This window comes from Puma concolor, chromosome D1 (assembly GCF_028749965.1).
Source record: "Puma concolor isolate L17-30 chromosome D1, mPumCon1.1.hap2, whole genome shotgun sequence".
NCBI classification, from domain to species: Eukaryota; Metazoa; Chordata; class Mammalia; order Carnivora; family Felidae; genus Puma; species Puma concolor.
The window spans coordinates 5,674,060-5,693,743 of NC_141676.1; the positions used below are offsets into that span (position 1 = coordinate 5,674,060).

The 19,684-nt window shown below is 46.5% G+C and overlaps 1 protein-coding gene across 3 annotated transcripts; it reads right to left on the bottom strand.

Annotated features, from left to right (window-relative positions):
- Positions 1-9,082, bottom strand: RBM14 (RNA binding motif protein 14). 3 transcript variants are annotated; one of them, XM_025915506.2, is made up of 3 exons: positions 8,632-9,082; positions 1,655-3,119; positions 1-879 (listed from the first exon to the last, which is right to left on the bottom strand). In XM_025915506.2, exons 1-3 carry the CDS (start codon positions 8,966-8,968, stop codon positions 672-674), a joined length of 2,010 nt encoding a protein of 669 aa, XP_025771291.1. In that variant the 5' UTR covers positions 8,969-9,082; the 3' UTR covers positions 1-671. The 3 variants fall into 3 exon arrangements, with proteins under 3 accessions (XP_025771291.1, XP_086532950.1, XP_025771292.1); XM_086676824.1 differs by lacking the exon at positions 8,632-9,082 and adding an exon at positions 8,135-8,588; XM_025915507.2 differs by having other exon boundaries at positions 825-879; positions 3,009-3,119.
- Between the last annotated feature and the right edge of the window lie 10,602 nt (positions 9,083-19,684).

Below are 19,684 nucleotides of genomic sequence, written 5' to 3' on the forward strand. Positions count from 1 at the left end.
TTTCCAAACTGCAAATTGCCCCAAGTTTTATTTGTAGTCCATACAAAAGGGAAAAAAAATTAAGGTTTTCTAACACCACCTACTTGGGGAGATGGGGATGTGGGACTGTGCCACTCAGCATCAGCTAGAACATCAGGGGGTCAGTAGGGATTTGGACATATACCGACCGTCCCGACAGGAACTCAGTCTCAACACAGTCTATAGTGGGACAAAGTCAGGGCCCCCTGGACTGCTGGCACACTGGCGCACAGGAAATGGTTAAGCTAACCTTTTCCTGGCCTCCCTCACATCTAAAAAGAAAAAGGCGCCGCCGACCTCAGTTGCAGGTTGCTTCCCCATCCAGACGACCTTAAATATCGCGCACAAAAATAAAAGGGAGCCAGGAAAAAATAAAAACATAAAAGAAATTCCCATCCTGGGGAGATGGGAGGCAGGGGAGAGGGGAAACCGCAGATCTAGAGCCAGTAGCAAGATTTGCTGCTGAGGCGAAGGAACAAAGTAGGTTACTGCCGAACACTCAAAAGGATCATCTCCTGGGGAAGGCCCACAGGGTAGAGGGGATGAAAAACCGCAAACGGGAGAGGTATGGGCCAGTGGTTATAACCTGGGCCTGCACCCTACCCGACCTCTCCTCTCCTTCCCTCCCTGTGGTGCCCCATGCCAGGATGGCCCTACATGCGGCGCTGGTAGCCAGAGTGCATCTGAGCTGCCCGCAGGTAATCATTATAGGAGCCCGAATAGCGTGCGTAATCGGAATGGGCATCGGGCAGGCGACGGTAATCCAGCGAGGACTTTGTCGGCGAGCGGCGGAACGAAAGCTGCGACTCTGATAAACGGCGGTAATCAGAGAGCTCGGCTAAACGCCGGTCGGAACCATACCTAGTCGAGAGAAGAAGACAGTTGGTGAATGAGACAATTGAGGGGAGGGCTCCAGGTGGGCATGGGGGAGATGCCAATGGGGATAGGGAGGGTGTGATCAGATTGGTCTCCAACAAACAAGATTTTGTCCGAAGGCTCATCACCCTATCCAGGGCAAGAAATCAAGCCTGGTTCAACCAGTGGGAAACCAAGCCCACCACTGAAGCCCTCCCTTCTCAACTGGCCAAGGTAGATTTTGGTCTACATTCCCAAACCACAAACAAATTATCCCCACCCTGGGCCCTACACAGAAAGACCTTGGTTGTTTATCAACAGAACGGCGGACGAAAGCAAGGTCCCCAACTTCCCAAAGAGTGGACGCACCTCATACACCTTGCCTTCAGCCAGTGAGTGCCAAAGGGACTATTTCAAACCCACCCTACCAAAGCCAGGACAACCACATAACAGGCTTAAGGATCCTTGAGACGGTGGGAAAGGCTATGGGCCACAATCTTGCAGGCAGTAGCTCCAATGGCACTTGGGGTAGCCTAGAGAGGTGACACTTTTCCCAGCCTGACTAGCTGGTACCACCCCAGGCTGAGCACTAATGCTCCACCTGAACCCTGGTGATCAAAAAAGTTTACAGACATCACCCCCCTCGGCCTTTGGACATCCCATGGGAGTAGATGAGAGAACACCAAAGGAGGGGCCAATGGCTCCAGTTTCCCTCCCATGCCAACCTCAGCCCCTTGCCCTAAGCCCCAGCTGGGGGCAGAGGCGGGGGGGCATACAGTACCTTTTCGACATGGCGACAGCCTTTTTGTAGGGATCGTCGTAGCTGGCCCGGGGTGGGGAGAGACGGGTACGCTCATAGGGCGGCGGGGTGCTGTTGGCGTTGGCAACGGCCCCCTGGGACATGGACAGGTAGGCTGCAGACGGCTGACCTGCCCCATCGTAGGCATTGCCCGGCTGGCCACGGTAGGAGGCAGCAGCCTGGGGATGCTGCTGGGCAGCATAGGAAGCAGCCAATGAGGCTGACGACTGAGCGCGGTACGGAGCTGCCAGGGTGGCAGAAGGCTGGGCCCCATAGGCAGCTGCAGCACCATAGGAGCCAGTGGCCGCAGCAGCTGACTGAGCCCCATAGGAGCCTGACAGGCCCATTGATGCTTGAGCCCCATAACTATTCAGCTGGGTCTGAACAACCGGCTGGGCCCCATAGGAGCCAGCCATTGGGGTAGTGGCTTGTGCAGCATAGGCAGCTGGTTGGCTGGCATAGGCAGCAGCTGTAGCTGGCTGTGCCACATAGGCAGCCGGCTGGGAAGAGTAGGAAGCAGCCTGCTGTGCAGCATACGGGGCAGACTGGGCATTGTAAGAGGCCGAGGGCTGGGCATTGTAAGAAGCTGCCTGGGCCCCATAAGCAAGTGAGGAGGCTGCAGACTGGGCTCCATAGGAGGCTGCCTGGGCCCCATAGGAGCCTAGGGAGGAAGCTGCTCCCTGGGTGTTGTAAGAGGAGGCAGCCGCACGAACCCCATAGGAGGAGGCAGCCTGCGCGCCATAAGAGGATGGCTGGTTACCATAGGAGGCAAGGGAGGAACCCTGAGCCCCATAGGAGTTGAGCGAGGAAGCCGCAGCTGGCTGACCCCCATAGGAGGAGAGGGCTGAGGCCGAGGGCTGAGCTCCACCATATGGGCCAAGCGAGGAAGCTGCAGCAGACTGGGAGCTAGGACTAGCCAGCTGGCCCCTGTATGGGGCCCCAAGGGAGACAGAGGGCTGAGCGCGGTAAGAGGCTGCCTGGGCTGTCATGGGCTGAGTCCGATAGCCGACACCCAAAGAGGCAGATGGCTGGGCCCTGTAGGCAGCTCCCAACGACACTGAGGGCTGGGCCCGGTAGGTGGCTGGCTGGGCCGTCAGAGGAGCCACATAGGAGGCTCGGGGAGGTGAACGGCGCAGGGGGCTGCGGTCGCGACCAAAGAAGGGTGGTGTGGGCTGACGGGCTTGCCCATCAAAGCCACCAGTGCTGTTGCCAAAAGCCTGCTGGTAGTCGAAGGTGGCAGAGAAGCCACCAGTTCCAGGGAATGCCGTATCCCCAGCCCCTGGTTTCTTGGTCTTGTCCCCAGACTGGATAGCCAGGCCGGGCCCCTTCTTCTGACCCTTGGTTGAGAGTTCCACGTTGATGCGCTTGCCCTTCACTTCTTTGCCGTTGAGCTGCGCGATGGCGGCTTTGGCATCTGCTTCCTTCTCCATGTGAACAAACGCGTAGTCTGATAAAGCAGCAGACAGAGGGTTAGCGATTAGGGGGGCAGGGCATGCTACCTGATGGGTCCCAAACTGGACACACAACAGCACCCAGCTGTTGCCAGCTACCTCCAGGCCTCCAAACCCTCCTCTCCAGGAGTAGGTCATAAAACATGGTTCCCACATAACAAAGCTTCTGTCTCAAGTGGTCACCTTTCCCTACGTGTTCTCCCTATTCTCCCCTTTCCCCCGCCACATCACTCAACTCAACTCTCTGGTGAGAGAAGAGCAAAGATGAACAGCAACACAGGATAAAAATCTTCACAGCTCTCATGAGTGTAAATAAACCACCAGACAAAACACAGAAAGGGTTCCTGGATCACTCAATTATTTAGCATTCTCTAACCCAAGGTCACCAAACACTATTGCTCACCTTTGAAGCTTAACTCTGAAATACTGGAAATGACCACTTATGTCTTGGCATGACCCATATCTCAGCCCAGGGTCCAACTAAATCAAGAAAATTGGAGTGCAGTGCACAGTTCATTAACGTTCTCCAATGTGATCTCTCCTTTTTTTTTTTTTTTTCCAGAGTACTTCTGTTCTCAAAGTACCTCCATGCATAGGCCTTCATTTGGGCCTCACAACAATCCTGTGAGGTACGCAGAGCAAAGCATCATTATCTCCATCTTACAGGTGGACAAATGTGCTCAGAGAATTTGTACGGCTTGCTCTAAATCAAAATGTCTTGAAGCCAGGAACAGAATCCCAGCTCTTCCTTGCCCTTTCACTACACCAGTCTATCCCTGAGAAGTCAGTATATAAAGCAAGACCATATTAACACAACAAGAAATTCAAACTTACAAAAGGAGAAGCTGGAACTCATGTAAGCCAATGAGGCGTGGGAATGGAAACCGAGCCTCTTGGCTGAGATCAGGCCCAAGCCTCTATCCCCCAGGCTACGTTATATCCTCTACTGGTTCCTCTTCAAAGTACAGACGTATACCTTACCCCCTTGGGCTCCTGTTCACAGAACAGACAGTTTACAGGAAAGATCTTGTTTCTTAAGCTTCAAGGTGAGAAATTGCAGTAAGTGCAGCTTGCAGGCTCTCCTAAATAGGTTACCCCTGAAGTCCTCATTCAGGATTTGAATGAACTGTGGTGGGATATAAGCGTAAGATAGGATGTTGATCTCAAAGTCCTACTCATCTACCACACAGGAGAAAATTTTAGAAAGGGGAGTGGGAAGAAATTCTTATTCATGTCCAAAATCACATATCACAATGGTACAAACAAGATCTGAAAAACAATGACAAGACCATGCTCATGGCAAATAAGGCCATGCACTTAAACCCATCTGGATCCATGGCTACTTAAGTACCAAGTACCAAGATACCATCTCACATCAATTTAGGAAATGAAAAACTACCTAGATGAAATCACCAAGTTCCATTCCTGCAGATAACAAATCCTTTTAAACGACCTCTAAACAAGCATCGTAATTTCTAGATTCATACTGGGATGCCCTCTCTGGCTGCTCCCAGAAAGCAAGTCATTTTTCTTCTTGTGAGGCAATGCTACCAACCTGCTTCTCATAGAAATGAAAAAATAATCAACAAGGCATAAATCAGAAGTATGGTATGCAAAAGGAATCCTTGGTTAGGCACTTAAAAGCCTCAATTATAGATCCAGATATCGCTGAGTTAGCAAATCTGTCCTACCCACCTCCAAGTTAGGAGATTCAAATAAGAAGATAAAAGCACCTTGTAAAATATAAATAGCTATATGATAACAAAGAATTATGACGATTATTCAGGCCTAGGAATAACCATAGGCTTCACTCCCTACAGAATATTATCTTTTATCTCTAATAATAAAAAACAAAAGCTACCATACCATTTATACATGCAAACTTGGAACCTGCCAGAGAGGATTAAAAAAAACAAAATCAACTATCACAACTCTCAGTCCTCACACCCCCATGGTTAGAACCTGATTCCTTACCTGCCAATTAAGGCAAAAGTGTTCCTTTCAGCCTAGCCACAGAGTACTAGAACTGTCTTATGATCTCTCATCTCCACTTTGGGTAGAGGGAGTTAAAAATAGATACTGGTGGTCAGTGATGTCTTTAAAAGCAGAGACTGAGCTGACCCTCCAGAGAATGCAAGGACAAACAAAAAGTGGGAGCTTGTAGGCAGATTAAGGGAAATGGAAAAAAAACCTCCAGGCAGTGTAAGAGACTATTAATGAAGGATATTATAGTCCTGGCTAAACTATCTACAAATTCCTGAGACCGGAACAAACTAGGGGAAAAAAAAACACCCAACAAAAACAACAACAACTTCAAAGGGTTTACAAGAGCAACAGGACATCCCACTGTCTACTCCCTACCTTAGCCAGGTTTTATTAAGAAACCAACCAAGTTGAAATTTGAAAACTGAGATTTCACATGTACAATTTCAATTTACCACCCAGAGGAGTTCTAGAAACTGATTTTTTTAAAAGCCCTCAAATACAATTATAACCAATTTACATCAAAATGTTCCTAATCCTGACATTAAAGAGAAGTGTAACTTAGTGATCCAGCTGACTCAATTGTATCAGGGTTAACCCTGTTACAGCCAGAAGCCAAAATCAACACCTAACCCTATCAAAGATGCCCAGGAATCCAATTACTCCTAGGACGATGAAAAACCAGAAACCTAGAGAACTCTGCCTGGAAAGCTAGTTTAAGAAACAGTAACCTGTGAAGGAAATCCACTGCATTTAAAGGCACTAGAGCAAGCAATGTTTTACAGAGATCACCTATTGGTCTGGTGGCATCACAATTCCTCTAGAACCAAAGTTAAGAGAATCCAGACTGGCGCCTCAGTGTCTCAGTCAATTAAGCATCCATCTCTTGATTTGGGCAGAAAAAGCAGTTTTCCTATCCTGAGAAGAATTAAAAACCTCTAACTTTACCCTACAGATTTGTGTATAGGAGGAAAAAATGGCCACCCACCAAGAAAAAAAAAAAAAGAGGAAACAGTTTCCTCTTCTGCCTTTCACACCTCCCCTGAAGCCTAAATGGTTCCTAAAGCTGTCAGCAACTCTCATACTTCATCTTTGAACACCCAATAGCCGTGGAGAGTGGTTACAATCCACTGTTGCCACGGAGATTTTTGCTTCATAAATCAAATCACATAGAAGCTTCAGGGGTAACCAAGCAACTATGTTTTTCCCCTATGAAATGAAATAGAACTGGTTGTCTTATGCAACCTTTAGCTTCTGTGCTTTTCAAAGACCTGACAGCCAACACCAGAGGACTCGATCATCGAATGCCCATTCCCAACCCAAGAAATGCGTTTTTATAGAGCCAGAGCCAGTCTCTTCTGCTACATTCCCAACTTAAAAGCCACACTTTCTTTCACCCCAGAGAAATAGAAAAGCATCAGTGGAGGACAAGACAGTCATATCTTTCCCAAAGTCTCTCACATCAAAGTATAGCAGAAGCTCTGTTACTTACCAGGATAACCACAAATAACAACCAACCACTACTGAGGAAGTTTAACACATTTCTGGGTGTTTACAAAAGAACAAAATAGACAAAACTTTCACTCGGAGTCAGCCAAGAGTTCTACAAACCACATGCAGTTATACACTTCACCCTCCCCGCCACTGTCACTTGCTATCAGTCCAGAGCGAATCCAGGCAAATTTTTAGTTTCCTCTACCACCTGAAAGCAAGTTTCTTGACCAATGAGTTCCATGGAGACTGTCCCCCTCAGATGTTAGTTTCTAGACTCCCAATCTAGTAGCCACCTTGCCTAAGAACCGCAAAAGAAATGTGGTAGGTCAATTAAACACAGAACTGTCATCAGGAGTCATGTACCCCCACTGGTTTCCTGGCCAGATGCCCAATCTGGAGTCCTTCCTACTCTTTAAACAAAGCAAAAATCAATGCACCATACAGCCTGCCTTAAGAGCACCCAGCAGGAAAGCCCGATTCCGGAGAGTCGTGGACTGGCATAACCTGAGTTGAGGAAAATAGAATGCAGTATTAATGCAGAACAAGAACTGCTCTTAGTAGTGGAGACTACAACCCTTTATGCTTCCCCAGCTGCAGAAAGGACAAGGAATGGCCCCCAAAATATGCCTTATTAGGACAGCAAATGAAGTGTCTTGGTGGAAAAAGGCACCTGAACCCATTTAGTTCCTATCCCCAAAACTTTTCAGAGTATGGGTAGGTATGAATTCAACACCAGGAGTAGGGCATCAGATACTCCCCCAGGTTGCATCCTTGAAGATGGCAGGGCAAAGTTAATTCTGATCTGTTCACAAGAGGAACAGAGACTGGCCACATACACAAGGACGATCCCACCAAACCTTGCCAACATAAAAGAAAAAGAACTTACAGGATAGGAACCTAGACTACAAAAAAAGTCAACTGGGTCCCAAAAAGGAAGCCAGACCTAGATTACAGTGATACATTTTCCTCAAAGAAAAGGCAAACTGGGGATGTGCCCTAAGAATTAGACTACTCCAGCAAAGCCGATGAACAAGTAAATTTGTTTAGCCAATGTTTAACGAAGACCTCTCACACACCCCTCTCCAAGTCCCCCTCAGCCACAGAGTATATGCCCCCTTGCAAAATCACCAAGTTATAAAAGAACACTGCCCTGAGGGCATGGGCTTGCAAGTAAAGGCTAAAGAGAAGAGGCCTTCATAAAACAAGCCTCCTTCCCCATTCAAAAGGTCGGGGTTTTCAGTTTATATATATCTGTATCTATAGTGGGATATAAATATATAGATATAGATAGATATATAGATATAGATATATACATATAAAATCGATCCCAAGGGGGAAAAAAAAAAACAAACCCAAGTTTGAGGGACTTGGAATACAGCGTTGCCACGCCTAACCCACCTAACAATGTTGAAAGGCCAAAGTGGTTCGGAAGGGGTCCCTCCTGTACCCACGAGTAACTATATACCCATGAGTAGACCCATGCCACACAATGCTAAAAAATCCCAGCCCGAGAAACGTCCAAGGGCCCCGTTACCTTCCGCTCGGGAGCATTCATCGGCAGGGAACACGAGGGTGGCCTTGGGGCGTCAGCCCCCACCTTTTCCCTCTTCCCTTGCTCTGACCGACGTCTGGAGAGGAAGTGGGGAAGTGGCGAAATCTTCCCCGCTCCATGATCCGGCTTGTGCCCGTCACTTCCCAATTTCCGCTCGGTGCCAGGCCCAGGAGACCAGTAGAAGGCGCGCCCCCGGTATACTCGCAAGTCTCTCAGGCGCGTCCCCGGCCCCGTAGCTCGGCTCACAGTGGCCACCGAACCCACCCAGAGCCACTTCCTCCTATCTGGAGAATGGTGCCTGGACCGCAGGGAAGGAGGGTGGCTCTACCCATCGCGCCCCCAACACCTCCGGCCTCGCTCCCGCGACTTCCCCACCCTCCCCAACCGCGCGGTGACCGACCCCCGGGAAAGGGGCGTGGCTAACAAGCAGAGTGCCCAGAGCGCGCCCGCGCCCCCGCCCCCGCTCGCCTCCGCGTTACCTTTCACCACGTCACACTCGATGACGCGTCCGCGGCGCTCGAAGAGGCTGCGCAATTCCTGGCTCGTGCACGCAGCCGACACATTGCCCACGAAAATCTTCCAAGTGTTAAGAGGCCGTGGGCGCGACATCTCCACCACGAGCGCGCGCCCAGGCCGCAGCTCGTGGCCGTGCAGGGCCTCGATGGCGCGCAGCGCGCCTGCATTCTCGCGCATGTGCACGAAGGCGAACTGTTTCATGACGGCGCAGCTCATGACCGTGCCGTAGGGCGCGAAGAGGGCTGCTAGCTCCTCTGGCGTTGTATCTGCCCCATCGACGTTTCCCACGAATATCTTCATTTTGCCGCCGCAGCCGCCTTCCCGGGGAGCCGGGACCTCTCCTCCAGCGACAGGCAAGACGTCCGACCGGCCGGCAGTCCTCCCCAGGAATGGCTGGCGACCGAGAACCCCGCCGCGCAGGCGCTCTGACCAAGCCAATCGGGGCCCGCATCCCGCGCGACCCGCAGCCAATCAGAGAAGCTGAAAGAAGATGCGCTCAGGCGCAGCCAATCCCAGAGGGTCTGGAGCCCGCTTGTTAGCCGAGGGGGCGGGAAAGGGACGGCGGCGCGCGACCAACCGCCACTGCCGGGGGGAGGGGGAAAAGAAGGGTTGGAGAAGGGGGAATGCGCGCGGGGAACGTCGGCGGCCTAGAGGCCTACTCGGTGAGACGGCCTCTGGCCCGGGTGGGGCAGGGATCGGCGGACCCAAGGAAAAACTTTGTTCAGCCGGAAGTCAGAGCTCCTCCCATTCTGACTGCCTAGGCCAAACCCGCGCCTGGAGGTGGCTACGAGCTTGTCCACGAGAGGGTCGGGCCTGGCGGAAGAAACCAGGACAGCCGCCTTCGGTCAGCTAACTGTCCCCTCCAAGACTGTTGGGCTGTCTGAGGGGGCCTGAGAGGCATTTGCCCCGGAGGACCCTCGTGCTATTAATTCATTCTTTGGAAACACATTCCCTGATGTTGCTGAGGTCCTAGAAGTAGATGGAGAGTGAAAAATCAGAGTTTGGCAGAGGCCTTTGTGGCATTTTCAAAAGAGGAATAATGAGTTGTATCTCCCTTGGTGTGCGCTTGAAATTATCCACAATAAAAAGTTTAGTGAAACAATATTGGGTCAAAAGAATGGTCCCTGAGGGGACAAAAGTTGAACCTTTATAGAAAACAGAAAATTCAAAACCAACAGATGTATGCAAAAATATTTTGCATAGCAGAAGAGAAAAACAAATCCGTGTGCCAAACTCAGGAAAATATTTACCTACATGTTCATGCTACAAATTTTTTGAGCACCTACCAAGTGGGCAGCACCAAGGATATAGCAGTGAACAAAAAGTGACAAAAATTCTAACCTTGGAGCTTATACTATGGTGGGAAGAAATATAATAAACAAGTAAGACTTATAGCCTGATAGTGCTAAAGATTTGAAGCAACAAAGCAAGTAAGCTCTCCCATAGGGGAACCATTCCAGCCAGAAAGTACAGGTCAAAAAGTCCTGGGGCAAGAGTTTGTCTGCTTGTTCAAGGACTAACATCATGGCCGGAGGCTATAACAGCATAAGGATGTAGGGGGAGGTAGTGGCACCCTGTGGGCCAGTGAAATGACTGGCTTTCACTCTTTTTGATTTTTATTTTTTAAGTATTCAACAATTCCATACCTCACCAGGTGCCCATCAGGACAAGTGCACTCCTCAATCCCCATCACGTATTTAACCCATCCCTCCACCCACCACCCCTCTGGCAACTATCAGTTTGTTCTCTATAGTTAAGAGTCTGTTTCTTGGTTTGTCTCGCCCTCTTTTTTCCCCTTTGCTCTTTTGTTTTATTCCTTCAATTCCACACATGAGTGAAATCATACAGTATTCCTCTTCTTCTGACTGGCTTATTCTGCTTAGCATTATTCTCTCTAGATCCTATCTATGTTGTTGCAAGTGACACGATTTCATTATTTTTTATAGCTGAATAATATTCTTTTGTATATGTATACCACAGCCTCTTTAACCATTCATCAATCAACGGACACTTGGGCTGCTTCCATATCTTGGCTATTGTAAATAATGCTGCCACAAACATAAGGGTGCATGTATCCCTTTGAATTAGTGCTTTGTATTTTGGGGGCAAATACCCAGTAGTGTGATTGCTAGATCATTAGGGTAGTTCTATTTTAAACTTTTTGACGAACCTCCACACTGTTTTCCACAGTGGCTGCACCATTTTGCAGCACGACCAACAGTGCAAAAGGGTTCCCCTTTCTCCGCATCCTCGCCAACACCTGTTGTTTCTTGTATTGTTGATTTTAGCCATTTTGACAAGTGTGAGGTGGTGTTTCATGGTGGTTTCGATTTGCATTTCTCTGATGATAAATGATGATGAGCATCTTTTCATGTATCTGTTAGCCATCTGTAGGTCTTTTATGGAGAAATGTCTGTTCATATCTCCTGCCCATTTTTTAATTGGGTTGTTCTTTGGGTATTGAGTTGTATACGTTCTTTATATATTTTGGATACTAACTCTTTATTGGATATGTCATTTGCAAATATCTTCTCCCATTCCACAGATTGCCTTTTAGTTTTGATAGTTTCCTTTGCTGTGCAGAAGCTTTTTATTTCGATGTAGTCCTGATAGTTTATTTTTTCTTTTGTATCCCTTGCTTCAGGGTTCCTATATATAAAAAATTTCTCTGGCTGATGTCAGAGAAGTTATTGCCTGTGCTCTCTTCTGAGGTTTTTATGGTTTCAGGTCTCACATTAAGGTCTTTAATCCATTTTGAATTTATTTTTTGTGTGTGGTGTAAGAAAATGGTCCAGTTTCATTCTTGTGCATGTTGCTGTCCAATTTTCTCAGTACCGTTTGCTGAAGAGAGTTTTTCCCATTGGGTATTCTTTCCTGCTTTGTCAAAGATTAATTATGGATTTATTTCTGGGTTTTCTACTCCTGGGTTGCAAGAGTGGTTCAATATTTGCAAATCAATCAATGTGATATATTACAGCAATAAAAGAAAGGATAAGAACTGTATGATCATTTCAATAGATGCAGAAAAAGCATTTGACAAAGTATAACATCCATTCATGATTAAAAATAAATAAAAACAAACCTAGATTTTACTCCTGAGGCTGAAAGTCTGTGGAGGACACATGATCCTGTAAGTCTACTTTAACATACAGAAATTCCTTTGGAATCTTCTTTATCTCTCCCTGCCCCCCCCCCCCCCGACCGAGATATATGTTAGTCATCATAGTCCAAGCTTATGGCCCACTGATAAACATCTGAAGGGGTTCATTACTGAGTTTTTTCTAAACAGTAATAAATGACATTTTCCTAACAGTAGCTAGCCCCCTCAAGGTCCTGGAAACCTTGCTTCCAAAATTCCTTAGAGATTTATGCTACCCCCTAACCCCTTCCCAACGTGAAAGTAGGTATCACCAGTCGCAACCCTGGTGCAGCTCTTTCTGCCCATGGGTTCTGTTTCTGTGCTTTAACAAAACCACCTTTTTGTGCTGGGGGGCAGGGAAGGAAGTCTATGGAGGGCAGAGGGGTTCATCCAATATGGCTTATCTTCCATAGTTTTTATTTTTTTTTTTTTTTAATTTTTTTTCAACGTTTTTTATTTATTTTGGGGACAGAGAGAGACAGAGCATGAACGGGGGAGGGGCAGAGAGAGAGGGAGACACAGAATCGGAAACAGGCTCCAGGCTCCGAGCCATCAGCCCAGAGCCTGACGCGGGGCTCGAACTCACGGACCGCGAGATCGTGACCTGGCTGATGTCGGACGCTTAATCGACTGCGCCACCAGGGCGCCCCTCTTCCATAGCTTTTAAAGTATCATTCAGACTGCTATTGAAATGAGCAAAAACCAATGGAAAACAGCTGTTTGTTCAGAACACTATTGCTAGAATCCAGGAGAAAGATGGTGGTGACATGGATCAGGGTGGCCCCAGCAGAATTCAGAGGAAGTGGACAGATTTGGATGTACATGGACAGTAGAACTAACACGATACACAAATGGATATGAGTTGTGAGAAAAAGAGGACTCACAGATGACGCTGAGCAGCTTGGAAGCATGGAATTGCCATTTACTGAGATGGGGACATTGTGGAAGAAACAGATTTTCTGGAAAGACCAGAAATTCAGTTTGGGACATGATAACTTTGAGATGCCTCTAAGTCACCCAAGTGGAGACGCCAATGGGCAATTAGATAGGTTTGTGAAGTTCAAGGTAGAGGTCTGAGCCCAAGATATAGATTTGGGAGTTTAAACAGTTAATATCTATACTGTACAAAGAACTATAAATTAGTTTAAAAAAAAGAGAGAGAGTGATAAATGGGCCAAAGAGGTGAACTGGCAATTTTGTAGGAAAGGAAGTGCAAATAGCTAATAAACAAGAAACTTTAAGGGCACCTGGGTGGTTCATTCAGCTAACTGGTTAAGCATCCAACTCTTTTTTTTTTTTTTTTTTAATGTTTGTTATTTTTGAGAGAGAGAGAGAGCAAGCAGAGAAGGAGCAGAGAGAGAGAGGGAGACACAGAATCGGAAGCAGGCTCCAGGCTCTGAGCTGTCAGCACAGAGCCCGATGCAGGGCTTGAACTCACAGACCACGAGATCATGACCTGAGCTGTAGTCAGCCACCCAACCGACTGAGCCACCCAGGCGCCCCAGCATCTGACTCTTGATTTCTGCTCAGGTCATGATCTCACAGTTCATGAGTTCAAGCCCCATGTCAGGCTCCACACAACATGGAGCCTGCTTAGGATTCTCTCTCTCTCTCTGCCCCTCCGCACCCCCCAAGATAAATAAACTTAAAAAAAAAAAACCTTCATTGGTAGCCAAGGAAGTGAGAATGTTTTGGGGCACCTGGATGGCACAAGTCAATTGAGCATCTGACTCTTCCCCTCCCCCCCCCCCTTTTTAAAGGGAGAAAGGGACAGAGTGCAAGCAGGAGAGGGGCATGCAGAATCCAAAGCAGGCTCTGGGCTGTCAGCACAGACCCCACCAACAGGGCTTGAACTCACAAACTGTGAAATCATGACCTGATCCAAAGTCAGACGCTTAACCAGCTGAGCCACCCAGGCATCCCACATTTGACTCTTGATTTCAGCTCAAGTCATGATCTCTCGGTTCGTGAGTTCAAGCCCCGCTTTGGGCTCTGCACTGATAGTGCAGAGCCTGCTTGGGATTCTGTCTCCCTTTCTCTCTACCCTTCCAGGCTTGCTCTCTATCTCTGTCTCAAAATAAATAAAAATAAACCTTAAAAAAAAAGAAAATGAGAACATTTTTCATCCTCAGATTTGAAAAACTTAAAGAAAAAAGAAGGTTTAGATCTGTTGCTGGTAAGGGTGTGAGGAAAGCACACACATATTGCTGATGATAGTGTAACCTCTATGTTCTTCTTGGGAACTATTCTGGCAATGTCAAAACTGTCAATGTGGTGATTCTTTAACAGAGTATCCCACTTTGGAAATCTACCCTACAACAAACTTATCAATAAGAATATTGGTATAAATTTATTTATTGTACCACTGTTTGTAGCAAGCAATGGAAGCAACCTGAATGTTTGTAAATAAGGGAATTGGTTATTGCCATAAGATGCAATATTATATTGCTGCTATAAGTAGTTCAGAATTTATTGATATGGAAGGAGAACCATAAGAGGGACAAATACAAGTGTACAATGTTACATCTTTCTATGCTATAGGGGAAAAAAATCCTCCATATAGGTGCATATGTTTTTTTCAGCACAGAGAAATAGCATCGGTTACCTGAAGAGGATGAGATGGGAGTTAATTTTTTTATACTTTTCTACGTTATTAGACTTTCACCAGTGAGCATCTAATTCTTTCACAATTTTTTTAAAAAGTACATCTTAAGGAAGGAAAGTGGGACACCATTTTGATACCTCTCTGGTATCCTTGCAAATCCTAACTGCTGGCAATATTCCCAGACTGGGTATCAGCAGACCCATGGCCACCCAACAAGCACAGCCTTTTTAACGGTATCGTGGGGGGGCAGTCCCATGTTTTCTCCTATAATGCTGGTAGGGTTTACAGTCAAAACAGTGTGAAACAAAAATATAATGTAAAACCCATACAAGCTTTTCATTTTTCTGCTATCCACCTTAAAAAGTAATAAGAAACAAAATTAATTTTAACAATATATTTTAGGGGCACCTGGGTGACTCAGTTGGTTAAGCATCCGACTCTTGATCTCGTCTCAGGTCTTGATCTCATCGTTTGTGGGTTCAAGCCCCTCATCGGGCTCTGAGCTGACAGCATGGAGCCTGCTTGGGATTCTGTCTCTCCCGCTCTCTGCCCCTTCCCCATTGTACTCTCTCTATCAAAATAAATAAATAAACTTAAAACAAAGAAAATCATAAAAAAACACCAAAAAACCGAATATATTTTAACCTAATATATCTAAAATCTCATGTAATCAATATATAAAAATTATTAATATTTGGGGTGCCTGGGTGGCTCAGTCGGTTAAGCGTCTGACTTCGGCTCAAGTCATGATCTCGCGGTTTGTGAATTCAAGCCCCACATCAGGCTCTGTGCTGAGCGCTCAGATCCTGGAGCCTGCTTTGGATTCTGTGTTTTCCTCTCTCTCTCTGCCCTGCCCCCACTCACACTCTGTCTTTCTCTGTCTCTCAAAAATGAATAAATGAGAAAAAATTTTTTAAAAAAACTGCACCACAGCACCTGGTGGCTCAGTCAGTTAAGAATCCAACTCCTGGGGCGCCTGGGTGGCGCAGTCGGTTAAGCGTCCGACTTCAGCCAGGTCACGATCTCGCGGTCCGTGGGTTCGAGCCCCGCGTCGGGCTCTGGGCTGATGGCTCAGAGCCTGGAGCCTGTTTCCGATTCTGTGTCTCCCTCTCTCTCTGCCCCTCCCCCGTTCATGCTCTGTCTCTCTCTCTGTCCCAAAAATAAATAAACGTTGAAAAAAAAAAAAATTTAAAAAAAAAAAAAAAAAGAATCCAACTCCTGGGGCGCCTGGGTGGCGCAGTCGGTTAAGCGTCTGACTTCAGCCAGGTCACGATCTCGCGGTCCGTGAGTTCGAGCCCCGCGTCAGGCTCTGGGCTGATGGCTCAGAGCCTGGAGCCTGTTTCTGATTCTGTGTCTCCCTCTCTCTCTGCCCCTCCCCCATTCATGCTCTGTCTCTCTCTGTCCCAAAAATAAATAAATGTTGAAAAAAAAATTTTAAAAATAAAAAAATAAAAAAAAAAAGAATCCAACTCCTGATATGGGCTCAGATTGTGATCTCATGGTCGTGGGATCGAGCCCTGCATCGGGCTCTGCTCAGTGTGGATTAAAACTGCACCAAAAATACTTTGTTTATAAGTGCAATAATTAATAAATAAGTTAAATAAATTATGTTCTAATTATAAACATGTTTTCACCTACAAGGATATCTGGTAGGACTTTTGAAAGTTGTGCAGGCTATAGGACAGTTAGCTCTTCATTTTGCCAGACTATCCTGCACACTGTAGGTTGGCAAGGATCCCTAGCCTTCCCCCCAAAAATGCCAGGAGTCCTCCTGCCCTCATCCAGCATTGTCACAACCTGAAAACCCTCCCTCACAAACTCTCAAAAGTCTCAAAAGAGCTAAGTTTGGGTAAAGATTCATTTCTGTAATAAAGCAATATGATAGGAAAAGTCCTTATCTCTTTACCATGAATGGAAGGAAATGTTAGAGAGAAATTCTGTCCTGTAAACTAGAGAGCCTAGTCAAATTTACTTATGACCTTTGCCTTAATTAGAACAGCCCAAGTTCTTTGGTTTAATAGGTCATTGTACTAGGCCAAAGGTATCAGGTCCTAATCCCTGGCATCTGGAAATGTTACCTTATTTGGAAAAGGGGTCTTTGCAGGCCAAGTTAAGGATCTTGAGATGAAGAGATTATACTGGATTATTTGAGTAAACCCTAAATACAAGCACATGTATCCTTATAAGAGGGAGGCCGAGGGAGATTTGGCACAGATAAACAGAGGAGACAGTGTGGGGAAGACACAGCAGGGAGAGACCTGAAGATCGGAGTGGTGTGGCCACAAGCCAAGGAATGCCAGCCATCACTCTAAATTGGAAGAGGCAAGGAATGAATATTCCCCTAGAAGCCCTGGAGAGAGTATGGCCCAAATTTGATTTCAGTCAGTGGTACTAATTTTGAACTTCTGACCTCTAGAACTATAAGACAATGAAGTTCTGTTGTCATTTGTTACAACAGCCACAGGAAGCTAACAGTCATAAAGTATGTTTTCTTAACAACATGGATGAAGGTATTTTTGCAGCATGGACCTACATGATTTTGTTCTGTATTTGTTCCTCCCTGATAAAGGGCGAGAACTTTTCCCTTTTCAACCTTCTTCCTTCCTGCTGTCTGCCCTGACCTTGTTATGTGTTAGCATGTGAGGAAAAGAGGCTTAACTATGCAACCAAAAGAGGAGAGGGGTGCTAAGAGAAACCACAGTTCAGGGTGATGTAGTGTCCTGACACCATGAGCCACTGGGCTCACATGGAACAAGAAACCTCTAGTCTGCTTATTTTAAGAGATCATATCACATCTTTATTGCTCTGGCCGCTACTGGTCAGAACTCTTGTTTACTTGCAGAATTCACCTTAATATAGAATTCAACGTTTATTTATTTTTGGGACAGAGAGAGACAGAGCATGAACGGGGGAGGGGCAGAGAGAGAGGGAGACACAGAATCGGAAACAGGCTCCAGGCTCTGAGCCATCAGCCCAGAGCCCGATGCGGGGCTCGAACTCACGGACCGCGAGATCGTGACCTGGCTGAAGTCGGACGCTTAACCGACTGCGCCACCCAGGCGCCCCAAGAATTCAAGAGACAATATCAAGATTGCAAACGAGAAATAGCAATCCAGGGGCACCTGGGTGGCTCAGTCAGTTAAGCGTCTGCCTTCTGCTCAGGTCGTGATCTCAGGGTTCTTGAGTTCAAGCCCCACATTGGGCTCTCTGCTGTCAGCTCAGAGCCTGCTTTAGATCCTCTGTCCCCCTCTCTCTCTGCCCCTGCCCCACTCACACTCTCTCTGCCTTAAAAATAAATAAATAAACTTAAAATATAAAAAGAAATAGCAACACAGTCATGTTGCCTAAAAATATGAAGGTAAATCCCAGAAGAAATGGCCAAGGGAGTTGAAAGCTAAAGCCTAATAGAACTAGGCTTGACTTTTATGTGCACATATTACTTAAGTAAAAGTAAACATAGAATTTAAGGTATCTTTAGTGAAAATAAAAGAAAATCTACAGGACACAATGGGTATTTGAAAAAACTTTGAATTAATTTTTTTTTTTTTTAAAGCTGGGGTGAAGCATCTGTGGCCCACCTTTTTTATTTTATTTTATTTTTTAATGTTTATTTTTGACACAGAGAGAGACAGAGCATGAGCGGGGGAGGGACAGAGAGAGAGGGAGACGCAGAATCCGACGCAGGCTCCAGGCTCTGAGCTGTCAGCACAGAGCCCGATGCGGGGCTCGAACTCACAGACCTTGAGATCATGACCTGAGTCAAAGTCGGACTCTCGGGGCGCCTGGGTGGCGCAGTCGGTTAAGCGTCCGACTTCAGCCAGGTCACGATCTCGCGGTCCGTGAGTTTGAGCCCCGCGTCGGGCTCTGCGCTGATGGCTCAGAGCCTGGAGCCTGTTTCCGATTCTGTGTCTCCCTCTCTCTCTGCCCCTCCCCCGTTCATGCTCTGTCTCTCTCTGTCCCAAAAATAAATAAACGTTGAAAAAAAAAAAATTTCAAAGTCGGACTCTCAATCGACTGAGCCACCCAGGCACCCCTTGAATTAATTTTTAAAGTACTCTACTAAGTTTGTTATCAAATAAGGTAAGACTGGACAACATTTATATTCTGCTGACCTACAAAGCACAGAAACAAAGTGGTCAGAAATATGGGGGAAAGTTCTTACTTAACATATTTATACAGATTCTACCTCCTCATGTGGCTAAGCAGCAGCAGAAAGCTTCCTAAGATGGTCACAGTTTCTTCCTTAATTCCCTGATGAAAGAATGAACAGAGTGAGTGAATGATAATAACAGTTCACACTGGACATTTACTAAATTTACCAGATGCTATTCTTTGCACAGGCAATCTTATTTGATTATCACAATAGGCCTGTGAGATTGGCTTGTTGTAATCCCCATTTCACAGGGAAGACTGAGAGGCATTCCCCAAAGTCACAGAGCTAGAAAGTAGTAGACCTGGGATGTGGACCCAAAGCCCAGCTCATCACTATTATGTTTTCCTGGATATACGCATGAATAACAATGATTAGTAAACATGGCCATACATAGTGTTGATGACACCCAGCAAGGAATTCATTCATTATGTAAAGATGCTTCTATGTACATTCTCAGAGCCAGAAAAAAAATCTGTCCTTAGAATGTCTTTGATTATGGCCAAAGAAAGAAAGAAAGAAAGGCCAACTTCTGATAGATTACTCAGGTTTAATTTAATTAAATAGAGAAGAGGAGAAGAACACTACAAGTGTGCGGGGGCAGGGGGGCAGTTTACACAATTTTCATTGCCTAACTCAGGTAATAAATTCAAGAGATTGTGAAAACATACCTTACAGGCCTAATCTGAATTTAGGAACCACAGTTTGCAAAGCCATTTGTAGGGTTTGGCCTGAGAGTTCCCTGTTAACACAGCAACAATGAAAAAAAAAAACTTAAAAAAAAAATGTTTATTTATTTATTTTTAACGTTTATTTATTTTTGAGACAGAGAGAGACAGAGCATGAACAGGGGAGGGTCAGAGAGAGGGAGACATAGAATCTGAAACAGGCTCCAGGCTCTGAGCTGTCAGCACAGAGCCCGATGCGAGGCTCGAACTCACGGACCGTGAAATCATGACCTGAGCCGAAGTCGGCCGCTTAACCGACTGAGCCACCCAGGCGCCCCAAAATATCTATTTTTTTGATTGAGAGAGAGAGAGAGAGAGAGAGCGCATGGGCAGGGTAGAGGCAGAAAGAGCGAGGGAGACACAGAATCTGAAGCAGGCTCCAGGCTCTGAACTA